The sequence below is a fragment of the Protopterus annectens genome, chromosome 6.part0 (assembly GCF_019279795.1).
Source record: "Protopterus annectens isolate FY-2018-M chromosome 6.part0, PAN1.0, whole genome shotgun sequence".
Taxonomy (NCBI): Eukaryota; Metazoa; Chordata; order Ceratodontiformes; family Protopteridae; genus Protopterus; species Protopterus annectens.
In genome coordinates, this window is record NC_056737.1 from 1,951,924,991 (window position 1) to 1,951,947,447 (window position 22,457).

At 36.6% G+C, this 22,457-nt stretch overlaps 1 protein-coding gene across 1 annotated transcript in view; it reads left to right on the forward strand.

The window, feature by feature from the left end:
• CERKL (ceramide kinase like) overlaps window positions 1-22,457 on the forward strand; it is a 1,924,967-nt gene that overhangs the window by 1,510,976 nt on the left and 391,534 nt on the right. The window contains exon 6 of the mRNA XM_044073713.1: window positions 7,653-7,727. Coding sequence (XP_043929648.1) covers window positions 7,653-7,727 — 75 coding nt within the window. The remainder of the gene's footprint in view (window positions 1-7,652; window positions 7,728-22,457) is intronic.

Genomic DNA, 22,457 nt, shown 5'->3' on the forward strand with positions numbered 1-22,457 from the left:
CCAAAAGAGGTAAAATAAATCCTCATCTGGAATCAGATTTCTTCAAGGACACGGAGACAAGGGCTGTGGAGCCCGCATCTACAGTTTACCAAAGACAGCAGGGCAATAGTGCATTAGACATTGAAGATAAAATCCACTGAATGTATGAAGAAGTCTTTAAAATTAGTGGAGCATTAGAAGAATATGTTTAACCAAGTAATAAAAACATGGAAGAGACAGAAAACATATTGAATAATCATGGCAATGATATCACTCAGTTGAAGAAATAGAGTAACACTCAGAAAACAACTAGCTGAACAGGAAGCCATAAAGGAGGAGTTAAAATAATAAAAGATAAAGTGTATTCCCAATGACTCTAAAAGAAGACTCCTGTCTAATGTTATTAATCTTTCAGTCCTTTCTGCAGGAGCAAATCCTTAACAAATTATGAAAAAAAGGGGAAACACTGAAGATTGGTTCTGAGTGGTTCTTTGAGGGTAATGATTACTCCACACTGACTAGGCAACTAGATCAGATGACGTGCACAAATGGAAGGAAACTCAAATTATTTTTTGGGAGAAAACAAGGTTCTAGAAGTGCTGGGATAAAGTAACTCTACTGAAAGAGTTTGAGGTTTGGGAATGCTGGATTTATAATGCTACTATAATGCTACAGATATTAAAATGATATATTAATGCAATGGTTAGGCAGCAACATGAAGAGGATAAAGAAGGGAGGAAGCTGGGGTTCTTGGTGCAGAGAGAGAGAGAGAGAGACAAAAGATGTAGGCATTACTCATTTCTTAGGATAATAAAGTAACAATGGGGGTAAAATTATTGGTGGTAACTGGGCCTGATAGTGGGTATAGGCTTAAATGGCCCAAAAGAAGCTGGTAGGAATTAGAAATTCTTGAAAAAAGGTTGTTGTTTTAGGGATGAGATTATACAAGGAGAGGACTTATTACAATGGAAAGTAGCAAAAGAAAGGTATGTTCTAAATCATACCTACCAATCAGGATATTTTAGCCTCCATGAGACAATACTAAGTCAGAGAGCAAGGTAATGTAAGATTGAAAGTTACTGACCTTTTACTAGAATCAAGAAATGAAACTGCTTCCACTAAGAAATCTATAATCAGGCTTATAAAACACTAAGTCTGGGACATTAGGAGTGTGCTGACAAGTTAAGTAACAGCTGGGAACATAATTTAGGGCCACACATTACTGATGAGAAGGTAATATGTTTACCTCCAAGATATGCAACTAGATCTAGAGAATTTAGACGCTTGCTTGGAAGTGTTTGCATTATGTATATTTATGCTTACAGTAGACTACAGCATATGTTTCCTGAGGAAATTGAGGAGGGGTCATTTTTGGAAATGCAAGTCTGCAGTGACCAAGTGACATATGGGAGCACACCATTTACTTAAGTGAGAGACTGAACAACTTCAGAGTTGCTTTAGGTGAATTGTTGAGACAGACATGGAAGGTAAAAGTTAACTTAAAGAAAGACCGAATGCCTTTGAGTTTGGATCCTGACCTAAAATGTCCTCAGTATAGCCATTCTCTGCTAAACCTACTAATCCATCCATCACCCCATTTTCCTATTTCTGCATATAGGGTCTGGGGGTCACTTCAACAGTGAGAATCATCTAGAGCCAATGTTCATTCTACTAATGGTAGCATAAAAAAGGCTACTACAAAAAGTGGGAAAAGACTTGAGCCACTAATTAGAGATGTTCTGAAATGATGGATGATATATAGAAGCCAAAGAATCTGGATTAGCAAGAAAAGGCATAAAAATTGTGTAGTATATTAAGGAAAAATGATGATGAATAAATGGCAGATGATCCTCTGTCAGGGTAGCTGGGATGGAGGAGTCCAAAAATGAGCAAAAGATATTAGATTGTCCAGAACACTACAAAAAAGAAAGTAAATAGTAGCTGTATATTAAAGCTTGGATACAATTTTAAGTTACTATTAAGAAAAATATAGTTGTACATTCTAGTGAGGGCCTCAGTGCTGCTGTTTGATGAGTGATGTGATAGATGACCTGGGTTTAATTAAGCTACAGTTCACAATGTTATTTGATGTGTTAATGAATGTGCATGGTGTAAGAAATTGGAAGCACAGACATTTTTTTTATTTTTTTATTTTTATTATAAACACTTGCCCTGTCTTTAGCAATACATTGTTAATATTATATTCAGTTTACTGTAATATTAAGATTATATATTGATACTAACAGGGCAGTGCTAATGATTAATGTATATCATGCATGCAGATTGTACAGTTTGTATTGAACTGTTTCATTTGTAATAAATAAATCAGTGAATGAATTTTGCAGTCTTGGGTCCTCAGTATTATTATTAATATTCTGCAATATGTCTTCTTTCTAAGTTACTAAATCATCTTGTCATGCTAAATTCCATAAAAAGACAAGACACCAAATCAACCTTTGGCAACCTTTTATTAAATTCATAATTAAATTCATAAACATCATAACTTATTCCATCCTTTTAATTTATTTATTAATCACAAGAAAACTTCCTTTAATCATTCATCAGGGTAGTGCATCAATACTCACCCTGCCTGAATAAGCATCATCCTCACCTCCTTTCACTTATTCTTAAAAATCAAACAGCATCCAACCACTCACTTTCAGCACAAAGTCCTTGCATCCATCCAAATACCACAGGGGAAGCAACATATAACCACTCACTTTCACCCCCAAAATTCCTTACACCAACCCAAACACCAGAGGGTGAACAGAAAAGGGATAAGCCTACCCCAGAAAAATGAGGGAGAGATGGGTGGGTAACAAGATCACAAAAAAAAAAAAATGTGCTCCCTAAACCAAGTACCCATACATAAAACTATTATAAGCTCCAGCCTACACCTACCTCACTGCCTCCCTCCTTCCTTTGATGAATTAACCCTTCCTTAACTCATACTAAACTTGCAATCCCTGCTTAATTTCCTCCCCAAACCCAACCTACCCACCACACAATGTCCCATACTTGCTCATTTACCCCCAAACAAAGAAGTCCCATGACAAACTGCCTTGTTCCCAAACCTCAGATATCCTGCTATTGTCTCGTAAATCACTTTATTCCACAGTTACCCTAACAGACAATACATACTTTTATCCCCTCAAAGTAATAATGTCCACTTGGAAGATGCTTGCTGAATTTCCTGCTTTGTCATGTGTTGTTACACCTTTGTGCACTGTGACTTTCCAATCCTCATATCCTCCTCTATTCATGACTGGGTAGTTTCCACTTTTTAAAGATTATCTCAGTGATCTTCTCTTACCCTCCCTTTATCTTCCTTACTTCCATTATGTGTCCCATCTTCTATGAGTCTGTCCCTTCTTCTGCCCATCCTTTTGTTTTTCCCACTATCTTTGTGTACTTTTTTTCTTTTTTTTTTTCATATTCCTGCATAAGTCTAGAAGTTTGGCCTGGTATCCCACTTCCAGCTACCTTATCACTGCCTTTCTTCTCCTATCCACTACCTTTTCAGTCTCCAAATAAAACTGTCACAAACTGTTTGTAGCTATTCAAAGTTATAGTTACCCGCAACAAGGATATCCCTGAAGAGACACAACATCCAAGATATCCCCATAAATGTCTGCATTATTTATTTAGCCTCATAGTGTCCACGCCCAACATTATACTATTGTTAAAGAATGTTACCCTTGTGTCTCATTTTGCCATTTATACATTTTCTCTGTCATTTCCATCCATGTACTGTAAAACTTCAAATCCAGATACTTAGTTTCTTTATCTCTCATTGTTATACTGTCCTGAATTGCACCCTTTGGCTGGCCTGTCCTCATTCACGTGGCTTTTCACCAGTTAGATGCTTCATCTGCCAAATTCTTCAAAACTATCATCATTAATAGTGCCTTCATTGTGTCCTCAATTAACAAAATATAGTCAGTGGCAAAGAGACAAAATACACTCTCCACCATGGACCTGATGCCTTTTAACCTCACGTTTATCATTTTGGCTAACATCTGTATCATTGGGATAAATAGGAAAACAGGATAAGGGTAATACCTGCCTGGTGAATCCTCCCTAATATTATTGTTGCAGTTAGTTGAATTGATACAGTAGGTTGCAAGTATAATTCTTAATGTTTTACTTTCCTGCCTCATCTCTTCTAATTTTTCAAACGAAACACATTATGAGTCTCTGGCAAAACAAATGCTTTCTGTCACTTTAATAAATTGTCTCCTCCAAGTCATACTCATGAATTACATTCAGCGGTACCTTTTCCAGTCTTGCCATTAACACCTGCACAAAAGTGTTCAGTACTTCCGTGGATAATAGATTTCAGTGTCTGACATCTTACACTTGGGAAAATCTTGCAATAGGTTGAATATTTCACTTTTGGAAGCTAGTTTATATACCTGGAAGATTGCATAGAGAAGAAAGAAAAATAAATTCCCTTTATTCATACCTCACAACTAATTAGCATAAGAAATGTGGACAAAGGCATAAATAATGGGGGATAAAGGCCCAAAAATAGGGAGAGATTTTAAATGATGCTGTTATAAATTAAGAATGTTGCTAGATTAACAGGTTCTTTATTAATCCACATTTTCTGAAGGATAAGGCATTAGAAACTCAAACATTTATTATTTAGTGACTTCAGACTTCAATGATTTGCCAGAAACCAACAAGTTTTATTGAAATACTAAAAATATGATGCAAAAATCTGGACAGTCTAAAAAAATTTGGACAGTTGAGAGGTATGCCCTGTTGCCATAACATTTTTGGGGCTATGGAGAAAGAGATTTGGGGGTGGGGGGGTCATTTACTTTTACACTTCATATTCCACCTAAGTTTGGAATGTTGGTGCCTTTACTTCTTACTTGATAAGAGCAAATGGAAAATTCAACAAGACATTTTGTTTTGTTTTTGGTTCGAGGCTTGTCCCACCCAAAACTATAAAAAAAGTAATAACTTTGGTGGAACTGAATCAACTTGCTGGTGATATTTTGAGATTTTGAAGACGATGTTTCTTAACAGGGATTACCCTGCAGGTTTATTGAAACAGCTGCAAAGTGAAGTGTGGGCACATAGATGTAACAGTTACTCTCCAATTTTGATAAAGGCTTAGGCACATAGTAGAAGATGAATTCGGACAACATATTCCTACATTTACTAATAAAGATAACATGATGTTACACTATTCCTTGGATGCCAGTGATATTCAAGCTATTATTCATAGGAACTGGCATTTAGTTTTATATAATGGCAGCATTAAAAGGAATTTTTCTTCTTCTCCTAGGTTCAAATTTAAGAACAAAAGAAATATTAAGTCACTTTTAGAGAAGCCAGTGTTTGAGAAGAATGGACCACCAGTAACTAGAAGATGTGGTCCGTGCAATCAGTGTCCTTACATATATACTAGCCCAGAGGGTATTTGGCAAACTAAATTGAATGATGTCAGAAAAGGGGGGAAATTATGTTGTGGTTCACACAGGGTAGTCTATCTCACATTATGTGACACCTGTACAGCTTTTTATATAGGTAAAACTGTAAATTCTCTGAAAAAGAGAATATATCAACATTTATGTAGTATATGCTAACAACAAAGAAAGGGCTTTAGCAAGACATTCAGTTAATTGTTTTGGGATCAGACAATTCAAATTTTTGGTTCTGGAACAGGTTAAAATTTAAGCTTTTCCTGGAGATTGAATGAATTATTTATTACAGAGGGAAATGCATTGGCAGATTCACTATGACACAGCGAATTACCCTGGTTTAAATGAAAATCTTTTCATCATAAGTGAATTGAAAAGAAGGGCAAATATGTTTTAAAAGTGTTTCAGTAATGCTTAAATACTTGTTTTAGTCATGGTGATGAATACATGTGCAGTTTTGGGGTAAGTTTTTCATTTTTAATGGTTATATTATAATTACTTTTATTTCCTGTTTTTTTTAAGATTTTAGAAGATGATTGGTTAATGTGGTGGGTGTGTTTCATCAGCTGTTTTTAAGGGCATTTAAAGGAACTCACTGCCAGCGAATGTGGTTCCGACAATGTCTTACTCAGATGAAAGCACTTAACTGCATATTTTAAATTAGTTTGCTAATACAGTGTATATTTTTTACTGGTTATTAAAATTGGTTTTGGTCTGGATGGCTCTGACATGGTTTATTTTCTTAATTTTGCTGTCACTCCACATATGCCTATACAGTGATTATTTTTTATTTATATAGCATTTCTGTCAGAACTGTGTGACTGCTGTAGACTTAATTTTGCTGTCATTGTATTTATTACAGACTATGTAAAGGCTAAAATTATCCTTCTGAGTAGCCTTATTACCCTGTTAAACAAACAGTTGAAAAAGAAGCAAGCTGTTAAATGGCTTTCGTGGTCTTAAAAAAATCTGCATTATGCATTACACTCTGTATTTCAAAAATGGAGTCAAATGCTGAGATAATTGATCAAAACACACAACAAACATTTACCTTTTTTAAGTATTTTAATTATTTAATAAATTTCAACTATTAATAGTATATGTGTTTTGTGTGTGTGTGTGTGTGTGTGTGTGTGTGTGTGTGTGTGTATCTATTTATTTGCTTTTACTGAAATAGTGCTTGAGTTCAAACACCTTAATAAATTTGTTTTTGAATATGTAACTATTTTTTCTTCCAAGGCTGCAGAATAAGGAATACTAGTTGCAGAGCTACAGGTAGGTCAGTTGCCACCATGGGCAAGCCCCCAGTTGCACCCCCCAACAAGAGATAAGAGTCATAAAATGACATCCTCCTGGGTTGTTGACCTGTAAAGTTAACTGCAGTATTGCCTTAGTGTGAATGCTATATTATCCAACAGTGTTAGGACAAACCTCTGTAAACAGATTGCTTTTCTGTAAGTAAAGAAGCCCAGTTCTTATTGCACTTTGTTTTCTTGCAAGCTGCATAACACATCTAGCTCCTTTCTGTTCACATTATGTGAGTAGGCTGTGAAAACCTGGAATACACAGTATATTATATTTGATGCAGAGTATCATTGCAGACAAATTCTATTAATTCTGTTTAATCCTAGCATGCTTTTCTTATAAAATAATGGCATTAGCCTCCTTGTTCCATTTTGTACATGAATTATGGTGTTTCATTAATACTGACCATTGCCTGCAACCAATGTTCACACCGCTGAGCAGCTAGCCCTGACACAGTCATTTTTCCATACCACACATGCACACATGCCCAGTCACACCTATGGACAATTTAGAGTGTCCAAACTACATACTATGTATCTTTGGAATGTCAGAGGAGACGAAAACCCAGAGAAAACTCGCACAAAAACAAGAAGGATATGCAGTCTCTCCATAGAATACAATCCAGGCAAGAAACGAATTGGAGAACCTCTTGCTGTGAGGCAACAACTCTACCCTCTGCACCAGTCTAAGCTTGAGGCAGCAGGGCTATGAATGACATAATTTTAGCACACATAATTCTGAACAAAAATTTTATATAAATAATCTTATCTAAAGTTACAGTTGTCTAGATTTCTTTAAGTGTTGCAGGGCTATGTGGGAACTTTGAATTACATTTTTATGTTAGTCCTATTTTTATTTAAAATACAGTCTGCTTACAAAAAGGAATACATATACCACTGTCTGTAAGATGAATATCTAAACTTTGTTTTGTAGGGTCTACAAATGTTCTTGCCTATTCTGTTCATGGAATAAAGCACCCAGTGACAGCAACTCTGCATATTGTAATGGGTAAGTGCCTTGATCATCATTAACAGTTAATTATTTTACCTAATCAGTGCACAGAGATACCTTTTTAATGTGGCTCAGGAAACCTTGTTGCAGCATGTTTCTGTTTTGTTTTACAAAATATAAATAGCTGCCCAGACCTGATTTATTTGATAGTATTATGTCTGATTATCTGCTTATGCTTGGGTATGTATGTGTATATATAGTGAGCGCACATGTGTGTGTGCATGTGTGTGTGTGTGTGTGTGTGTGTGTGTGTGTGTGTGTGTAGATATAGATATATAAAATATCACACTGCCCTTTATTATGTATTATATGCCTAAAGGGAAAGTTTATTTCTTTTTTTCTCTACCACATTGTTTTCCTTCTGAAAAAATTCTGATTGAATGTTGTTGTTGTTTGTCTTTCGGCTTTTTCCTGGTAAGGGGTCGCCACAGCAAAACTCTGGTCCGTTAATGATTGGCAGTAAATTTTTATGAAACGCCGAGGTGCCAGCTCGATGCCCAACCTTCAACGAAAGCACGCCCATTTACGCACGCATGTCTTTCGAATGCTACAAACCGCGGGGAGGACATGCAGACTCCACACAGAAGGCACTCCCAAGCCAAGCCGAGAATCAAAAGGGAGAACCTCTTGCTGTGAGGTAACAACGCTACCACCATACCACCACGGCAACTGATTGAATGTATATCGTAAAATATAGATGCATGCTATGTTCTGGTTCTTCCTTAGTTAGCAAAAGGCTTGTGTGGATCATTTTACTTACCCTGTTAAAACATTTCATTAGTAATTTTATGAGTTTAACTGAGGTGGTGCATGACTAATTTCAGTGATTTTTCCAGGTGCAGAGCACAATAAATGAGAACAATTCAAACAGGCTGTGTTAAAGTAGTAGTGGTGTAATCAAACAGAGAAGTTAAAGTATTGCACATACTTTAGAAATGCATTAAGAAACATAATTGCAAAGCACAAAAAAATTATGGATATGGAAAAGCCACACATATCCAGGCAGTGGTCAGTAACATGTACTTGGGAGTTGTTAACTCACTTAACATTTACGTAGTATTTGCACTGTGTTTTATAGATTCATAGGTGTGTACTAGGCTAATGGCCCTGGAGCCTTTACAAGCCTAGCCCGTAGAAGTGCCCTGGCATTGTGCCGCCTGAAGTTAGTTCCCAGTGCCTCTATCAAAAAGAGCCACTGAAGTGATGCCATGGTGAACTTTCTATTACCCATCCACTCATCAAAATTTATCTTGAAGAGGGACAGCGAGGTGTTCTGCTTGACATGTATGGGAAGTCTGTTACAGAGCATGGGCAGTCTCTGGGTTATGCACCTGTCCATCCATCATGTTCTGTTGATTGTGGTGTGTCGATTGGGCAGAGATGGGAGAAGGCTGCCAGCCTAGTCAAATAGAATTTGATATAGAATTCTATTAACTGTATAAATAAATGTAAACTACAGGCATGTTTTCTTGATAATAAATGTAAAATATAGGCATGTTTCTTGAATGTAAGAAAACACTGTAAAATGTGAACTTCAAGATTGTTGCAAAATTGCCATCTGCTATAAGGAAAACCAAGCCAAGTATTTCAAATGTGTCTTTTTAAGTTGAAAAGATCTTATGAATCTTTTTAATGTTTACAATTCGGCTCCAGGGTGGCTGGATGAAGATTTCATGCCCATTGTTTTAAGGCTAAAGTTTATGACTAGAATTTAGATGTGGAAGGTGCTTTATTGCCCTGATTTCTGCTAGCATATACATGTGAAATGTTTTCTTTTGTTGTAAGTTTCTGTGCAGGTGTTAGATTGCTAAATAATGCAGTTTGCTTGCCTTGGAAAACCTAAGTGTCAAAAATGATGTAATTTGGGGGAGAGCCAGCAAACATGTCTGTTAGTAATGTTTAAATACTATTTCTCACAAGAGACTAAAAGCATTTTGACTTTGGACATCTAACTTATCAGCACTCTGCCTTGTGCTCACATGTAAGTTTTTAGCACTGTCATTTCTTGTAGGAATAGTTAAAGCTAGTAAAGATTAATTAGGTATTTTTCTTTGAAATCAGACCTGTTCTACTGTATTATTTTAAGTTTCTGTGTGATCTCCGAACTCTTAGATATCTGTGGTGTAGTAGTTTTGTCTTGTGTTTTGATTATTTATTAGTAAATAATTTTAAAGCCTTCTACTTGTGGCTGATTTGTGTAGAGATAAGCTCTAGAGTACATTGTTTATTTATAGAGGTTATTGTAATAGGCCACTCTAAAGTAAGCCTTGACTGTTAGTCATACTACTATTGGGTAATAATATTGCACGGTAATAATTGGACACCCTTTTAAGGGCCTTTTAGTAGCTGATATTATTAACTGGGTTGTGGCAGTCATTACTACCTTATAGTCTGGGTAAAGGGGCACAGTTGGAGAATCTGTGTCAGCCTTTCCCAGGAGTGTCTGTGAAGTTGTATAAATACATATCTCTAAGTGTGTGTGCATTGTGTCAGTTACTTGGCAGGGGCACAAAGCACTGGTTGGACAGAGAGGGTACTGGAGGTTTTAGCTTGCCCAGTTAGGCTGAGACCTGGTCCCTATAGCTGTGCCAGTGGGGAGTCTTATTAGGGATCTGATGAACAAGGGAGCAACCAGCCTCAGACTGACTGTGATCTCTGTGTGCACTTAAGGGAAATTGTACTTTACTGTGTGTATTAGTTATCCTTTTCTCTTCTATGAGACAACCTCCCTAATGTTAGTGGTAAGGATTGAGGCTCCTTGATTGCTGGGCCAGGGCACGGTCGTCAAATGTGGTAATGAGGTTGAAGTCTCTGGAGCATGTATTGCGGAGGGATTGGGATTTCTTTAGATGTAGCATTTCTAACAGAGCTGGGTCAGACATGGCTTTGTAAGTCAGGCAAAGATCGCCTCTAAGTAGGCAATATGAGACAGAGAATAGCTGGAGTCTTTTGAGTCTGTCCATGTAGGACATGTGTTTAATACCTAGTATCCTCTTCATGAGGTACTTCTGTTACCTCTCCAGCTGTTGCAGGTGTCTAGTGAGGTACATGCCAAATAGGGCATTATACCCAATGATTAGTCTAATGAGGTAAGAGTAGAGAGATAGATGATGACCTCTTTCTTCCTGGATGCTAAACCCTTGGTAATGAGATGTGCCACTTTGAAGGACGTTCTGACCACAGTGGCAATGTGGTGGTCGAAGGAGAGGTTGCTGTCAACCTGCATCCCCAGATCTCTTATAATGCCTTCAGTGTTCATTGGGCTCCCATCGATGTGGCAATTAGTGGGAATTAAGTTTTTACTAAAGGTGATGATGACACATTTTTTGGCATTAAGGTTAAGGCCATGGTTTTGACACCAGTCATTGGTCTCAGTGAGGCCTTTCTGTAGGATGTCTGCATCACTTGAGGAGTTAATAATGGCTCCCAGCTTGCAGTCGTCTGTGAATTTGGTCAGCCAGAGTCCCTTTGTGTTGGCCTGGACTTCTGAGAAGTAGATGCTGAACAGGAAAGGACCCAGGACTGATCCCTGTGGGAGTCCACTCATGACTGGTCACCAGTCTGACTTGGAGTCTACTTTCACACTGCATGTTCTATCTGTGAGCCAATTTGCAACACACCTAGTGATATAGGAGTTGATGCCTAGTTTGATGAGTTTATCAATAATTCCCAAGTGAGGAATGGTATCAAAGGTGTTGGCCAGATCGAGATAGGCTATATGCACTGCCATACCTTCATCCACAGCCCTGGTGACTGACACAAAGAAGTCAACCAGGTTGAGCAGGCATGATCTACATTTCACAAAGCCAAATTGCATAGTGTCTAGAGTTTGGAGATTTCCTATATCTTTTGTTAATCATGTCCATGATGATGCACTCCACAGCTTTACATATTAGACTCATCAGGCTAATGGGGAGATAATTCCCAGGGTCTGTAGTTGCTTCCCCTTTATGGAGAGGGATGACTATAGCCTGAGGTGAGGCTGTGACTGAACTGGGCACACAGATGTGGTGCCAGTTCGCTTTGTAGATCATGTAGAACACAACCAGGGATATTATCGGATCCCATGGAAGCTGCATTCATGGCCTTGGACAATGCAGCTTTAACCTGTGCTGCAGTATTGCTGGGTGCCTGGCATTCTTCCGGTATTGTGATTGGTCCTTTGGGGGGGGTAAAGTTGGCACTGAATCTGTCAGCCAGTATGTTGGCAATATCTGTTGCCTCAGTATAGGGGATACCATTGTGCAGTAACTCAGATGAAATCTGGGTATTGCCATGGAGGTTCTTGATATAACTAAAGAAGGCTTTGTGATTGCTTTTAGTGTCTGTTGCAATTCTGCCTTCATTGCTGGCTTTAGAGAATTTGATGAAGGATCTCAACTTTTTGTTGAGGCTAATAAGTGAGTTTTTCACATCTTGGAACTTCACCTTTTTCTGCAACAGTTTCTTCCTTCTGTTGTAGAGTTTATTAATGACAGGGGACCACCAGATTGGCTTCTGTTTTTTGGAGGAGAACATGTTGGTTCTGTTGGGTATGGCTAGTTCCATGCATTTATGTACATGTTCGTACAGTGCATTGGTGTATGATTCAGCAGTCATGCAGGCGTTTTCCATTGGCATGGGTGCTGTGAAGTTAGCCACCTCTGTTTTTAGGAGCCCAACATAATTTTTGGAGAAGTTTTTCAAGGTGGTTACCTTTGTGGGGGTGTGGTTGAGATGTGGATTTCCATGGTGTTTAATGTATGGTTGGATCTGACCAGGGAGGGATTCACTACTGGTGAAGAGCAATGGTCGCCCATGTTAGTAATAACCAGGTCAAGGATGTTGCATCCTCTAGTGGGGGTCAGAATGAGCTGGCCCAGGGCATTGGAACTGATGAATTCCAGGAAGTGTCAGGCCAGTGTATTGGTGCTTGAGTAGTTTTTCCCAGTTGATGGAGGGGTAGTTGAAGTCTCCTAGTATGAGAGTGTTGTTATGTGTTAGGAATTGTTTTAGCTGGGACTGAAAATTGGTAAAGGTATTTTGTGTTCTTAAAATAAGTTGTGAAAAATCTACACAACCTCGGCCTGATCACTGAGAAGCTATGGCTGCTGCACTGATGTTTGTTACAGGGGTTTCTAAAAAATGTTCAAAGATTATAGTGAGAGGAAGGGGAATCTGACAAGTCTTAATAACCTGAGATTAAACAAACCTAACTCTTTGCTCAATTGAAAGCCAGTACACCTTATGTAAAACAGTGTAGGATATAATTTAAGATGTTCATTCAGAAGAATTTAGAGAGATGAAAGAGCATCTCACATTATATCTTACATTGTCTTACATAAAGTGTCAGATGCTCATTCAGAAGAGCTAGAGAGATGAATTTAAAGTTTGGGTAGAAGTTGCTGGCACAGTAGATGCATTTTTGAATGACTCCATCTAAAGGTGAATGCCCATCATGAAGTTTGGCAATACGTTTCCTTTACCTGTAGCATTTGTACACTCATAGGCCAGGAAGTGTGCTATGTTTCTTGCCCAAAGGATAAACTTGTTGACTCTAGAATTGATCTGATCAATGTGGTATTTGAGTGTTAGACAGTAGCCATGATAAATGCTTTTCCATATAAAGAATAGAGAAGTCTCAGTGATGTTCCATTTACAGGAAACTAGTGCAAGTATTTGTTAATCGCCACACAATGTGTCTTAGTTTTAAAGAGTTTATGTTATGGACATATGTACAAGATCATATTCAAGATGGGATTTTATTGTGTTATTAGAGGGGTTTGTCTTCTAGATGTGGCAGAGAGGTGCAACAGAAGTGTTGATAGTGTCTAATGTAGCTTGTTTATAAAGTGGAATTCATGAATAAAGTGAGGGCAGTATTGGTTAATTTCCTAACCTCACACACCGATCTTAGGAAATTAACTTTTTTCCTCTATAGTGCAGTCTTAAAAACGTAGTAGAAAGTGTGTTTGCTAGTTAGGTGGTGGTGTAGGTGGAGGGGATCTTATTCACTTGTGCAATGTATTTTTCAATGTTATGAAACACACTTTCCATGTTCTGACTTTTCAATGTTTTGGGTTTTCAGGGTTTTGAATTTTCAATGTTATGGTTTCAGTGTTATGAAATTTAGTGTTATGAAATGTTAGTTTTATGAAGTAGACCCCTTCTATCATATCAGGTGAAAGACTGGTTTTACATGTGACTCAGGGAAGGTTATATTTAAACAAAGAGGTTAGTTCCAGATTTGGGGGATTTGCTAGTTCAGTAGTTTGAAGATTTATAAATTATGATGCTTTACCTTCTTTAGTCAAGATCTAGGTTTTGTTAGCATTAAATTTATTTCTAAAGTAATGTTTTTATTTAACCCAGGCCTATTCAACTTTCTGATTTCTTTTGCTCAGTTTACACAGTTCCATGGTACATTATTACTTCTGACTGCATGTTTAAATGATTGAATAAGCTATCTTGTTAGACATAAGTAAATTACAGAGAGTAGCTGAAGCATAGGTTTGGTGACTGGAGTCATAAAAATTAAAAGAATCAGTAAGGTATTGATCTCATTACAGCAGGGATACAGAATTATTGGGAATAGAATTGTGTGCTCAGAGGGTAGTGCAATTGTTTTGACAGACTAGTTGGAGAAAATAGGACATCCACTAAAGTCTCCCATGAACATACACTAGCTTTGAGTCTAAGGATAATTAGAAGTCCTTCTTCTGCTATGTTAGAAAACTTAGTGGTAGTTTTCCATCACTTCTCAGAGCTTATCTATAATGGCATTGCTTGTTTAAGCCTAACAATATCTCCAGCATATTGACCAGCAAGATTGTGTAAATTTCTAACCAGAAATCATTATCTCCACCCCAAACATACCTGACTCACTCGCCCAACCCTACTATCTCCAAAGACCATATGCTTAAAGTACTCTCCGAAACCAAAATAATTTTTTCAGTGGTTACTGATAACATATCTGTATTTTTAAACTAGAAATATCTTTATTAAATTATCACTTATGACATAAACAATCATACATTTATATAAATGAAAATAAACCATATTGACATAATTTTATTAGCAAATATTATAAGTCACTTATAATCTATCCAGTCACAGCTCATTCAAATCCTGCCTTCATTTAAACATCATTCCTCTTCTGCATGTATTGTTCCCACAATTCCCACTTTTTTATGTAATTTGTTCCTACCTTTTTCTAAAGATCCCATTTCCAGTTTGTTTATCTCTGTTACTATATTCACTACTTCAAGTACAGTAGGTTTAGACTTTGATTTCCATTTTCTAGTAACTGCTTTATTGGTAGCCACCATAATTAGACTCAGAAAGGTCTTACTGTGTCTTGGCAATTCTGATTCTGTGTCATAACTCAAAAAATAATTTCCTTAGTTATACCAATTAACTCACCCAGTATCTCTGATAGAGTAGTCTGTAGGGAATTTTTAAAGTCTGCCAATTCATTACACTACCAGAAAATATGTTCCCATTTATCTCTTTTTCCCATCATACCTCCAATATTTGTGATCTACCTGAGGAAAAAATCTTTGGTGTCTATTTGGGATATACAAATAACTACATAAACACTTCCAAGCAATGATTCTAAATCTTCTAGACTTTGTTGCACATTTGTAAGACATACATATAACCACACATGTCTCTCTTCCTAATCCTGTCTAACCTCCGCTGATTGATTTTTGTAGTTATGCAATATTTTATATGCTTTACTAATTATTCCTTTTTTAACAGCAATGTCTGTTCTAGATTCTACTAAAATCTCTACCAGTGTTGGTCTTTTGCTTAGGATCCCTCTATTTCTTTCTCTTTGCCTATAGTGTGATATCGACCCTTGATACTTAAGGCAGTCTCTAGCCTGGAGTCCAAATAAATTCTTGGCCTCTTCCCATTCTGTACCTTCCCCTCACTATTTATTTGTTCCCAATACCTTGGTTCTTTTTCCACTTTTCTTCAATAAATTCTAACCACCTCTTGCCTATTGTTTGTATCCATACTTGCACTCATCCCATTTGGCAGAATCTCCTTTCTCCATCCCCATGTTGTCTTAGTTCTTAGAATGCTTTCTGCTACTTTATGAATATAATATTTTGTAAGGTAACTGTTATTCTCCTTAAGGACCTGCATCTAAAATCCTAGTCTCTCCTTGTTTCTTGAGCTTCCCCCTTGTTTTGGCATAATCTCTTTCCAGTTTGAGTTATAAATTTCTGCTTATGCTATATATAGGAGACATCATTTTATAGCTCTGAAATGCCCCTTCAAATCAAGTAATCCCAAACCACCTTGATCTATTGGAAGAAACAGCTTATCCCACTTGACTCTTGCCATCTTCCCCTCAGAGATAACATCATTCAGCTTTTATTAATTGCTATCCACAACTAGTCCTCTGGTTGATACAAATATACCTAACCATGGGATAAAACTAAAGGGACTAAAAACATTTGAACTTCTTATATATTGCTATCCATAAAACAGAGCTTCCATTTTCTCAGTTTTTGCATTATCTTTTGTTTAGTCTCTTCCCACATACCCTTAGCTGCCACATCAGAATCATTTTTAATCCATACTCCTAAGTACTTTATTTTATCATTTCCCCATAAATATGGATATTGCTAAACCAGTTCATGTGTGGGTACATAATTTACAGCTATTGCCTTTGTTTTAGCTTTATTAATTTTGAAACCTGAAAAGATCTAAAACTGTCTCGAAATGTTCCACAACACTGAATTGTACTTTTCCAGTTTTATCAGGTATAAAATAATATCATTTGTGAGTAGATAAAGCTTTTCATAACTACTATACCAATTATATCCTTAAATTTCTGAGTCCTTTACTTTCTTTGCCAATGGTTCTAAATATAATGCAAATTAAAAAGGGGAAAAGGACACCCCTACCTAGTTCCTGTGCTTAAACTTAATTTATCAGTGAGGAACCCACCTACTTTAATTTTCACCTCTGATCCCTCATATAGCCTCTTTATCAACCTTATAACTTTATCAAGGAATGCAAATCCTTCCATTGTCCTGCTCATAAACTCCCAGCTTAGTCTGTCCAATGTTTTCTCTGCATCAAGACCCACCAATACTGGTATTTTCTTACATTCTGCTTCATTCTGGATCATCAGTATTCTGCTAATGCTGTTGAATGTTTTCCTCCTCTCCACAAAACCACATTGATCTATATCAATCAGTTTTGGCATCCCCTTTGCTATTCCTTTAGCCATTATAGACATAAACATTTCATAATCATGGTTTAGGCTTGAAATGGGCCTGTATGAAGCTGAATCTGAATGACCTATACCCTCTTTAAGTATTACAGTCATAACCACTTTCTTCCAGTTTGTTGGTTATTCTCCTCCTCTTAAAATACTGTTAAACAAAACCTTCTAGATCTTTATAGTTTTTCTCCCTTCTAGCTTCCAAGCATCCACAGGAATACCATCTGTTCCTTTTATTTATATATCACTATTTTTATCTCATGCCATTGTATCCTAACTTTTAGAAATTTAGCCTCATCTACCTCTAACCTTGGCATATTTAATTCTTGCATAAGTATTTCCCTTTGTACCATTTCTTGATTTCCATATTTCTGTGCTTTATACAGACTTTCATAACATTTTCAAAATATTTGTAGTAACTATACAGGATCTCTTGTCATCTTCCTTCTTATAGGCTCCCTAAACATGACAACAACATTTTCTACTTTCTGTTGTTTGAGTCATTGTGTTAAACATTTTTGTTCTCTGGAGTTATTATCAAAAAACAGTTGCTTAACAGAAGTCTTTCTAAACTCATACATATTATAGAGGTAATTCCTTATTTTCTGTTTAGCATTCTGCAATTGCTCTTCTTCTTGTTCAGTGAGATTCCCCCTATTCTGCAGCACTCTAAACTTTGTCAGTCCCTCTAAATAATTCTTGTTACTTTTTAACCTTATCTCTCTTTCTTTTAGTTCCACCCCATTGTTTAACTCTACTTTACTTGTATCCCACCCCCTAGATATAATTTCAGAAGAAATTTCTATCTTCTCTAACACCGCCTGAATAATTTTGGGTCTATATTATATGATTGAATGGTCAAATAGTCGAACACATAATAGTCGACCTGCAATTGAACTGCCACAATGTCGAATGGAAAATAAAAAAAGAAAAACCCACTCAAACCATTTAAGCACTCTACGCAGGAGGGGGGCAACCCCCCCTGCACCCTCACCACCCCGCTACTTAAATATACCAACTCCGAGATTGCACTACAGTGCACACAATGGAAAACTTCCTTTTCCACACTGTACAGAGATCTCCATTGAACTGTTCAACATTGTGGCGGTTCAATTATTACTGGTCGACTGTTATGTGTTCAACTATTTGACCATTCGATCACGTAATATAGACCCAATAATTTCCACTCCCCATTCCTTAAATTCCTCTCTTTTCAACAAATAGGTGGGAAAGTGCCAGTGTCTCATTTTTATTTCTTTACCCTGCATTTTTATTTAGTTATTATTGGTGCATGATCTGAAATAGTTATTGGATGTGTATCAAGACTTTCAATTAAATACAATGTTCCTGTAAAATATAAATTCTGTCTAGCCTATTCCAGTTTTTGCATCTTAGGGAATAATATGTAAATTCACTCTGAACTTCTACTACTAAATTCATATATTCCATGCCAAATATTTCATAAATTTCTTCAAAAAATCTATCCTCCTTTGTTATAGTTTCCCCTCTGGCCCCCCACATACATCTTCACTGCTGCAAATCAAATTTCATTCCCCACCTATAAGTCATACTCCCTGCTGAAAGCTGATTATTTTTCCCAGAATGTTCTTAAGCTCCATTATAGCAGTTTTAGGTGGAATATAAATACATGCCACCATAATCCTTCTCACTTGCCAGTAGCCCTTTAGTAATACAAGTTTATCATTATTTTTTATCCTCTTCTATCACCATTGGAGCTCCTATTGCAATTAATATAAGTACTCCTATTTTCCTTTGCCCCAGGTATTTCACTGAGTAACTATTCTGAAAACCTTTCTTTATCAAGTTCACATGTTCATTTCTTTCCAACTGTGTCTCCTATAGCATAGCTATTTGCACTCTACATTTTAATACAGTCCACTACTCTTTTTTGTATATATTTGTGAGATCATTTGCATTTAAAGATAATATAGAAACTATCATTGTGTTAAAAAGTTAGTATTCCCACCTTTTATGTGTAACAGTTTTTAAGTTTCTAATTCCAGCTTTTGTCTTACATGGATAGAGTAATATTTGGCAGGTTAATCTTTTACATAGTTGTTAGTGGTCATATCCACTTGAGCCTATGTCATATCTTCTAAAACGTTTTATTTTATTGAAAGCCCTCAAAAAACAAAACACTCAGTACACCTCTAAAACTTATTAACTTAACACTAACAAGCACAACTGTGCACATCTTAAAATATTGAAGTGTTACCCTCCTAATTGGAACAATTGTCCCAGACTGACCACCATACTGACAGACATGGACTGACCTAAAAGGAAGGTTATCCATGCTGGTTATGTATGGTACAGCCTATGCTTCTACAAGTGCTGTCTGGTTTTGCTTTATCTTTATTACTTTCCCAGAGTGAGAAACACTTGAATGCTTTCAGAAAAGATTATCTCTTAAAAGAAAACCATTGAAAGAAAGGATTATTCAATTTTTATTGCTCTGATTGTCTCCATGGAAACATAAGAACCAGATGTATAGATGCTTTTCCAAGCATTCATTTATTTGTTAGAGGAAAACTTTTTATTATATCAAATGTTCTTTTTAATTTATTTGCTTTCTCTTAAAACTGGTTACTAAATCAAGCCAAGGGCCTTAATCCAGTCATTCCCCTATGCAAAAGTGGAAACTGGAACCATTTACCTAGTGAACTTACATCACTATCCTCCCTAACACTTTTCAAACAAAAACTTAAGATTTACCTTAGAACACACTGGCTATGCCCTTGTTGTAACCCTGATTAACCTTTGACTGTATTTTTAACACTTTTTTCTTTTCTTTTTCTACCTTTCTTTACTAAGTCCATACTGCGCTTTTACCAGATAAACCAGCAATTGTAAATTAAGTATTTCATTTACAAGATTACTTCTTTTGAGAATTAATTTACCTTATGGTATCTCCTAAATTGTATTGTCATATTAAATGAACTGCACCTATGTGTAAAATTATCTACTTTGCCTATCTTAATGTAATCCTGTAGTACTATTTTTCATTTGGAGCTTATCTCCATGGGCCTCTACTGAAAATGGACATGTATCCAGTTAGACTAGCCCAGTCAACAAATGTAAAATATAATGTAAAATAAATAAGAGTGAGAAAAAGCACATCAATCTTTCTTGTATCATGCTCTTTTGACCTGTTTTACATTGCAGTGTCTACATTTCTTAAAACTGAAAAAATGGGAAAGAAATAAGAAGGAAAAAAATCAGGAGCACCTGTTTACTTTAGTATCCCCTTTAAACTTGAAAATAACTGAGAAAGGTTTACTTTATATCATGCAGATTATATCATGCATTATAAAAACACTACTGTTAAGAACAAAATTTTGTTTTACTTACAGTTATTTTTTTCCTTGCTCCTCCCCTCTCCTAAATGCTCTTTCAAACATTAATGGCATTTAGTAGTCCATATGCTTTAGAGTCTCTTATAAGATTAAGAAAGTCAAAAAGTCCAGTATTACCCAGTTCTCTTGTTCTGTCATGTTTCCCAAATATAGTTAATGTTTTGTAATCCCACATATATTTGTCAGTGTCTGAATTGCTGGATTTATTCCTGTGATCTCCACCTCCCAAATCCAGTCTCAGCTTCATTTCCAATGTACTCCCATTTCTTTTAGTCAACACCTATGCTTTTTCTTCTCTCAAGCATTTTCTGTTAAAAGATTTGAAAATGTTTCACTGGCACAGTCTTTCTGTGGTCTTTATTATCAGTAAAACAAGAAGCAGAATATCTTGTTTCATAGCTCATTTTTGTTGGACAGACTTTTTTAATTCCTTCTTAGCATGCTCTGCATCAGAAATGACTTTGTCTCCTCCAGGAAAAAATATTCTGAAAATAGCTGAGTAAGCAGCTTGAATATCATGCCTGCTTTGCAACGTTTCCTGATTATTGGGATAAATGTATCCCTCTTCTGCCTCTGGTGTACAGTGAGTAATCATTTTCTACAAACACTCTACTGTCTCCCACTTTTAACCATGTTGTCTTTCTACCACAGTTTTGTCAGAATGAACTCCTTCTGATGGTAAGATTGCAAGGTATAGTTTGCTTTCTTTTAGGCAGGTTTGGAGCATACACCCAAATGTGCCCTTTCAGTTAACAACTCCTGCTGTAGAATGCTAGTCCAGTTGCTTATTTGTGCTTTCATAAAATTAATAGTCTGTTTCTTCCACCTTCTCTGGGGTGCAGCAAATCTCAGGTTTTCCCTACATGCTCTGTCCTCTAATTCTTTAATTCTATTATTTTTTGAAACATCACTTCTTGAGTATTCCCATATTCAGCCAGCCTTTTCTTCATTTCAACCTCTAATTTTTACAGTTACATCACATCATCTGAATATCTTTTTAATGCATCTTCCATTTTTTTCCAACTTTTTGTTATTTGAGTTGATATACTCCTTTAGTGTTTATTTTAACCAGCTCTGAGTACATTTGATTTACTTTTTCCTCTATGGTACTGGATGTCATGTCTTGTACCAGAGCTGGAGCTCGCACTGCTTTTTGCTCAACCGCTGCAGAATTCTTCCCAGTCAATGTTTTTTTCCTCACCTTTTGTGATTGATTTTTTTTTAGGTTCTCTGAATTTCTTTGTTGTTGGCATCCAAGCAGTATACTTACTAGCTAGTTACTGAAATTTACCCCAAAATGAAAGCTTACTGGCTTTTTTTTCTGAGTTTCTCTTTTCACATTGAGAGGGCTGAACTTAAAATGTTGGAAGTCCTGATAACATATCTGGTTGTCTAATAAATGGTGCCAAGCTGACCCTTACTGATCTGCCATTTTAAGTAGTTCAGCCTAAGCCTTGCCACAGACAATACTCCTGAGCAATGTTTCACTGTGGGGGTAATGCCATTTATAAGGGTGGTCTCAGCACTGATCCAAGAAGCTATAAACTTATTAACCATACCAGTCTAGTCTGCAAAGTCATGGAATGCATCACTGACCTCATAAACCAGAACATTAAGAATTTAATCAAGGTCTACCTGCAGCAATTTAGATTTATTGGGTTCAGATCATGTCAACCTAATTTGGTTTTGAGAAGGGCAGGCCATGCCTACTCAACCTGGTGGAATTCTTTGAGAAGGAATGAATGATGGTAAAATGGTTCACACTGCCTACCTTGACCTGGCAGAGGCATATGACAGAATATTCCACTTCAGCATTTTTTGATAAACTCAAAAGGTTAGATGTAAACCCTTATGTCACCTGGTGGCCAGACATCTGGTTTACAGGCAGGACCATGTAAGTTAGAATTGGGGAGTCCACCTCTACAAAAAGACCAGTCACAGAAGATAGCTTTCCCTTTTACTTTGTCATGTTTAGACCCATTATAGTACATAATGCACCCTTTGGCATGTATTTCATTTAGACATTTCAGAAAACATAAAAGACTGCAAGAGGTTCCAAGAGAAATACTGAAAAGTTTACAGCCACAGAGTCCCCAATAAGTGTCTGTTCACCACAGATAACAATGTTAG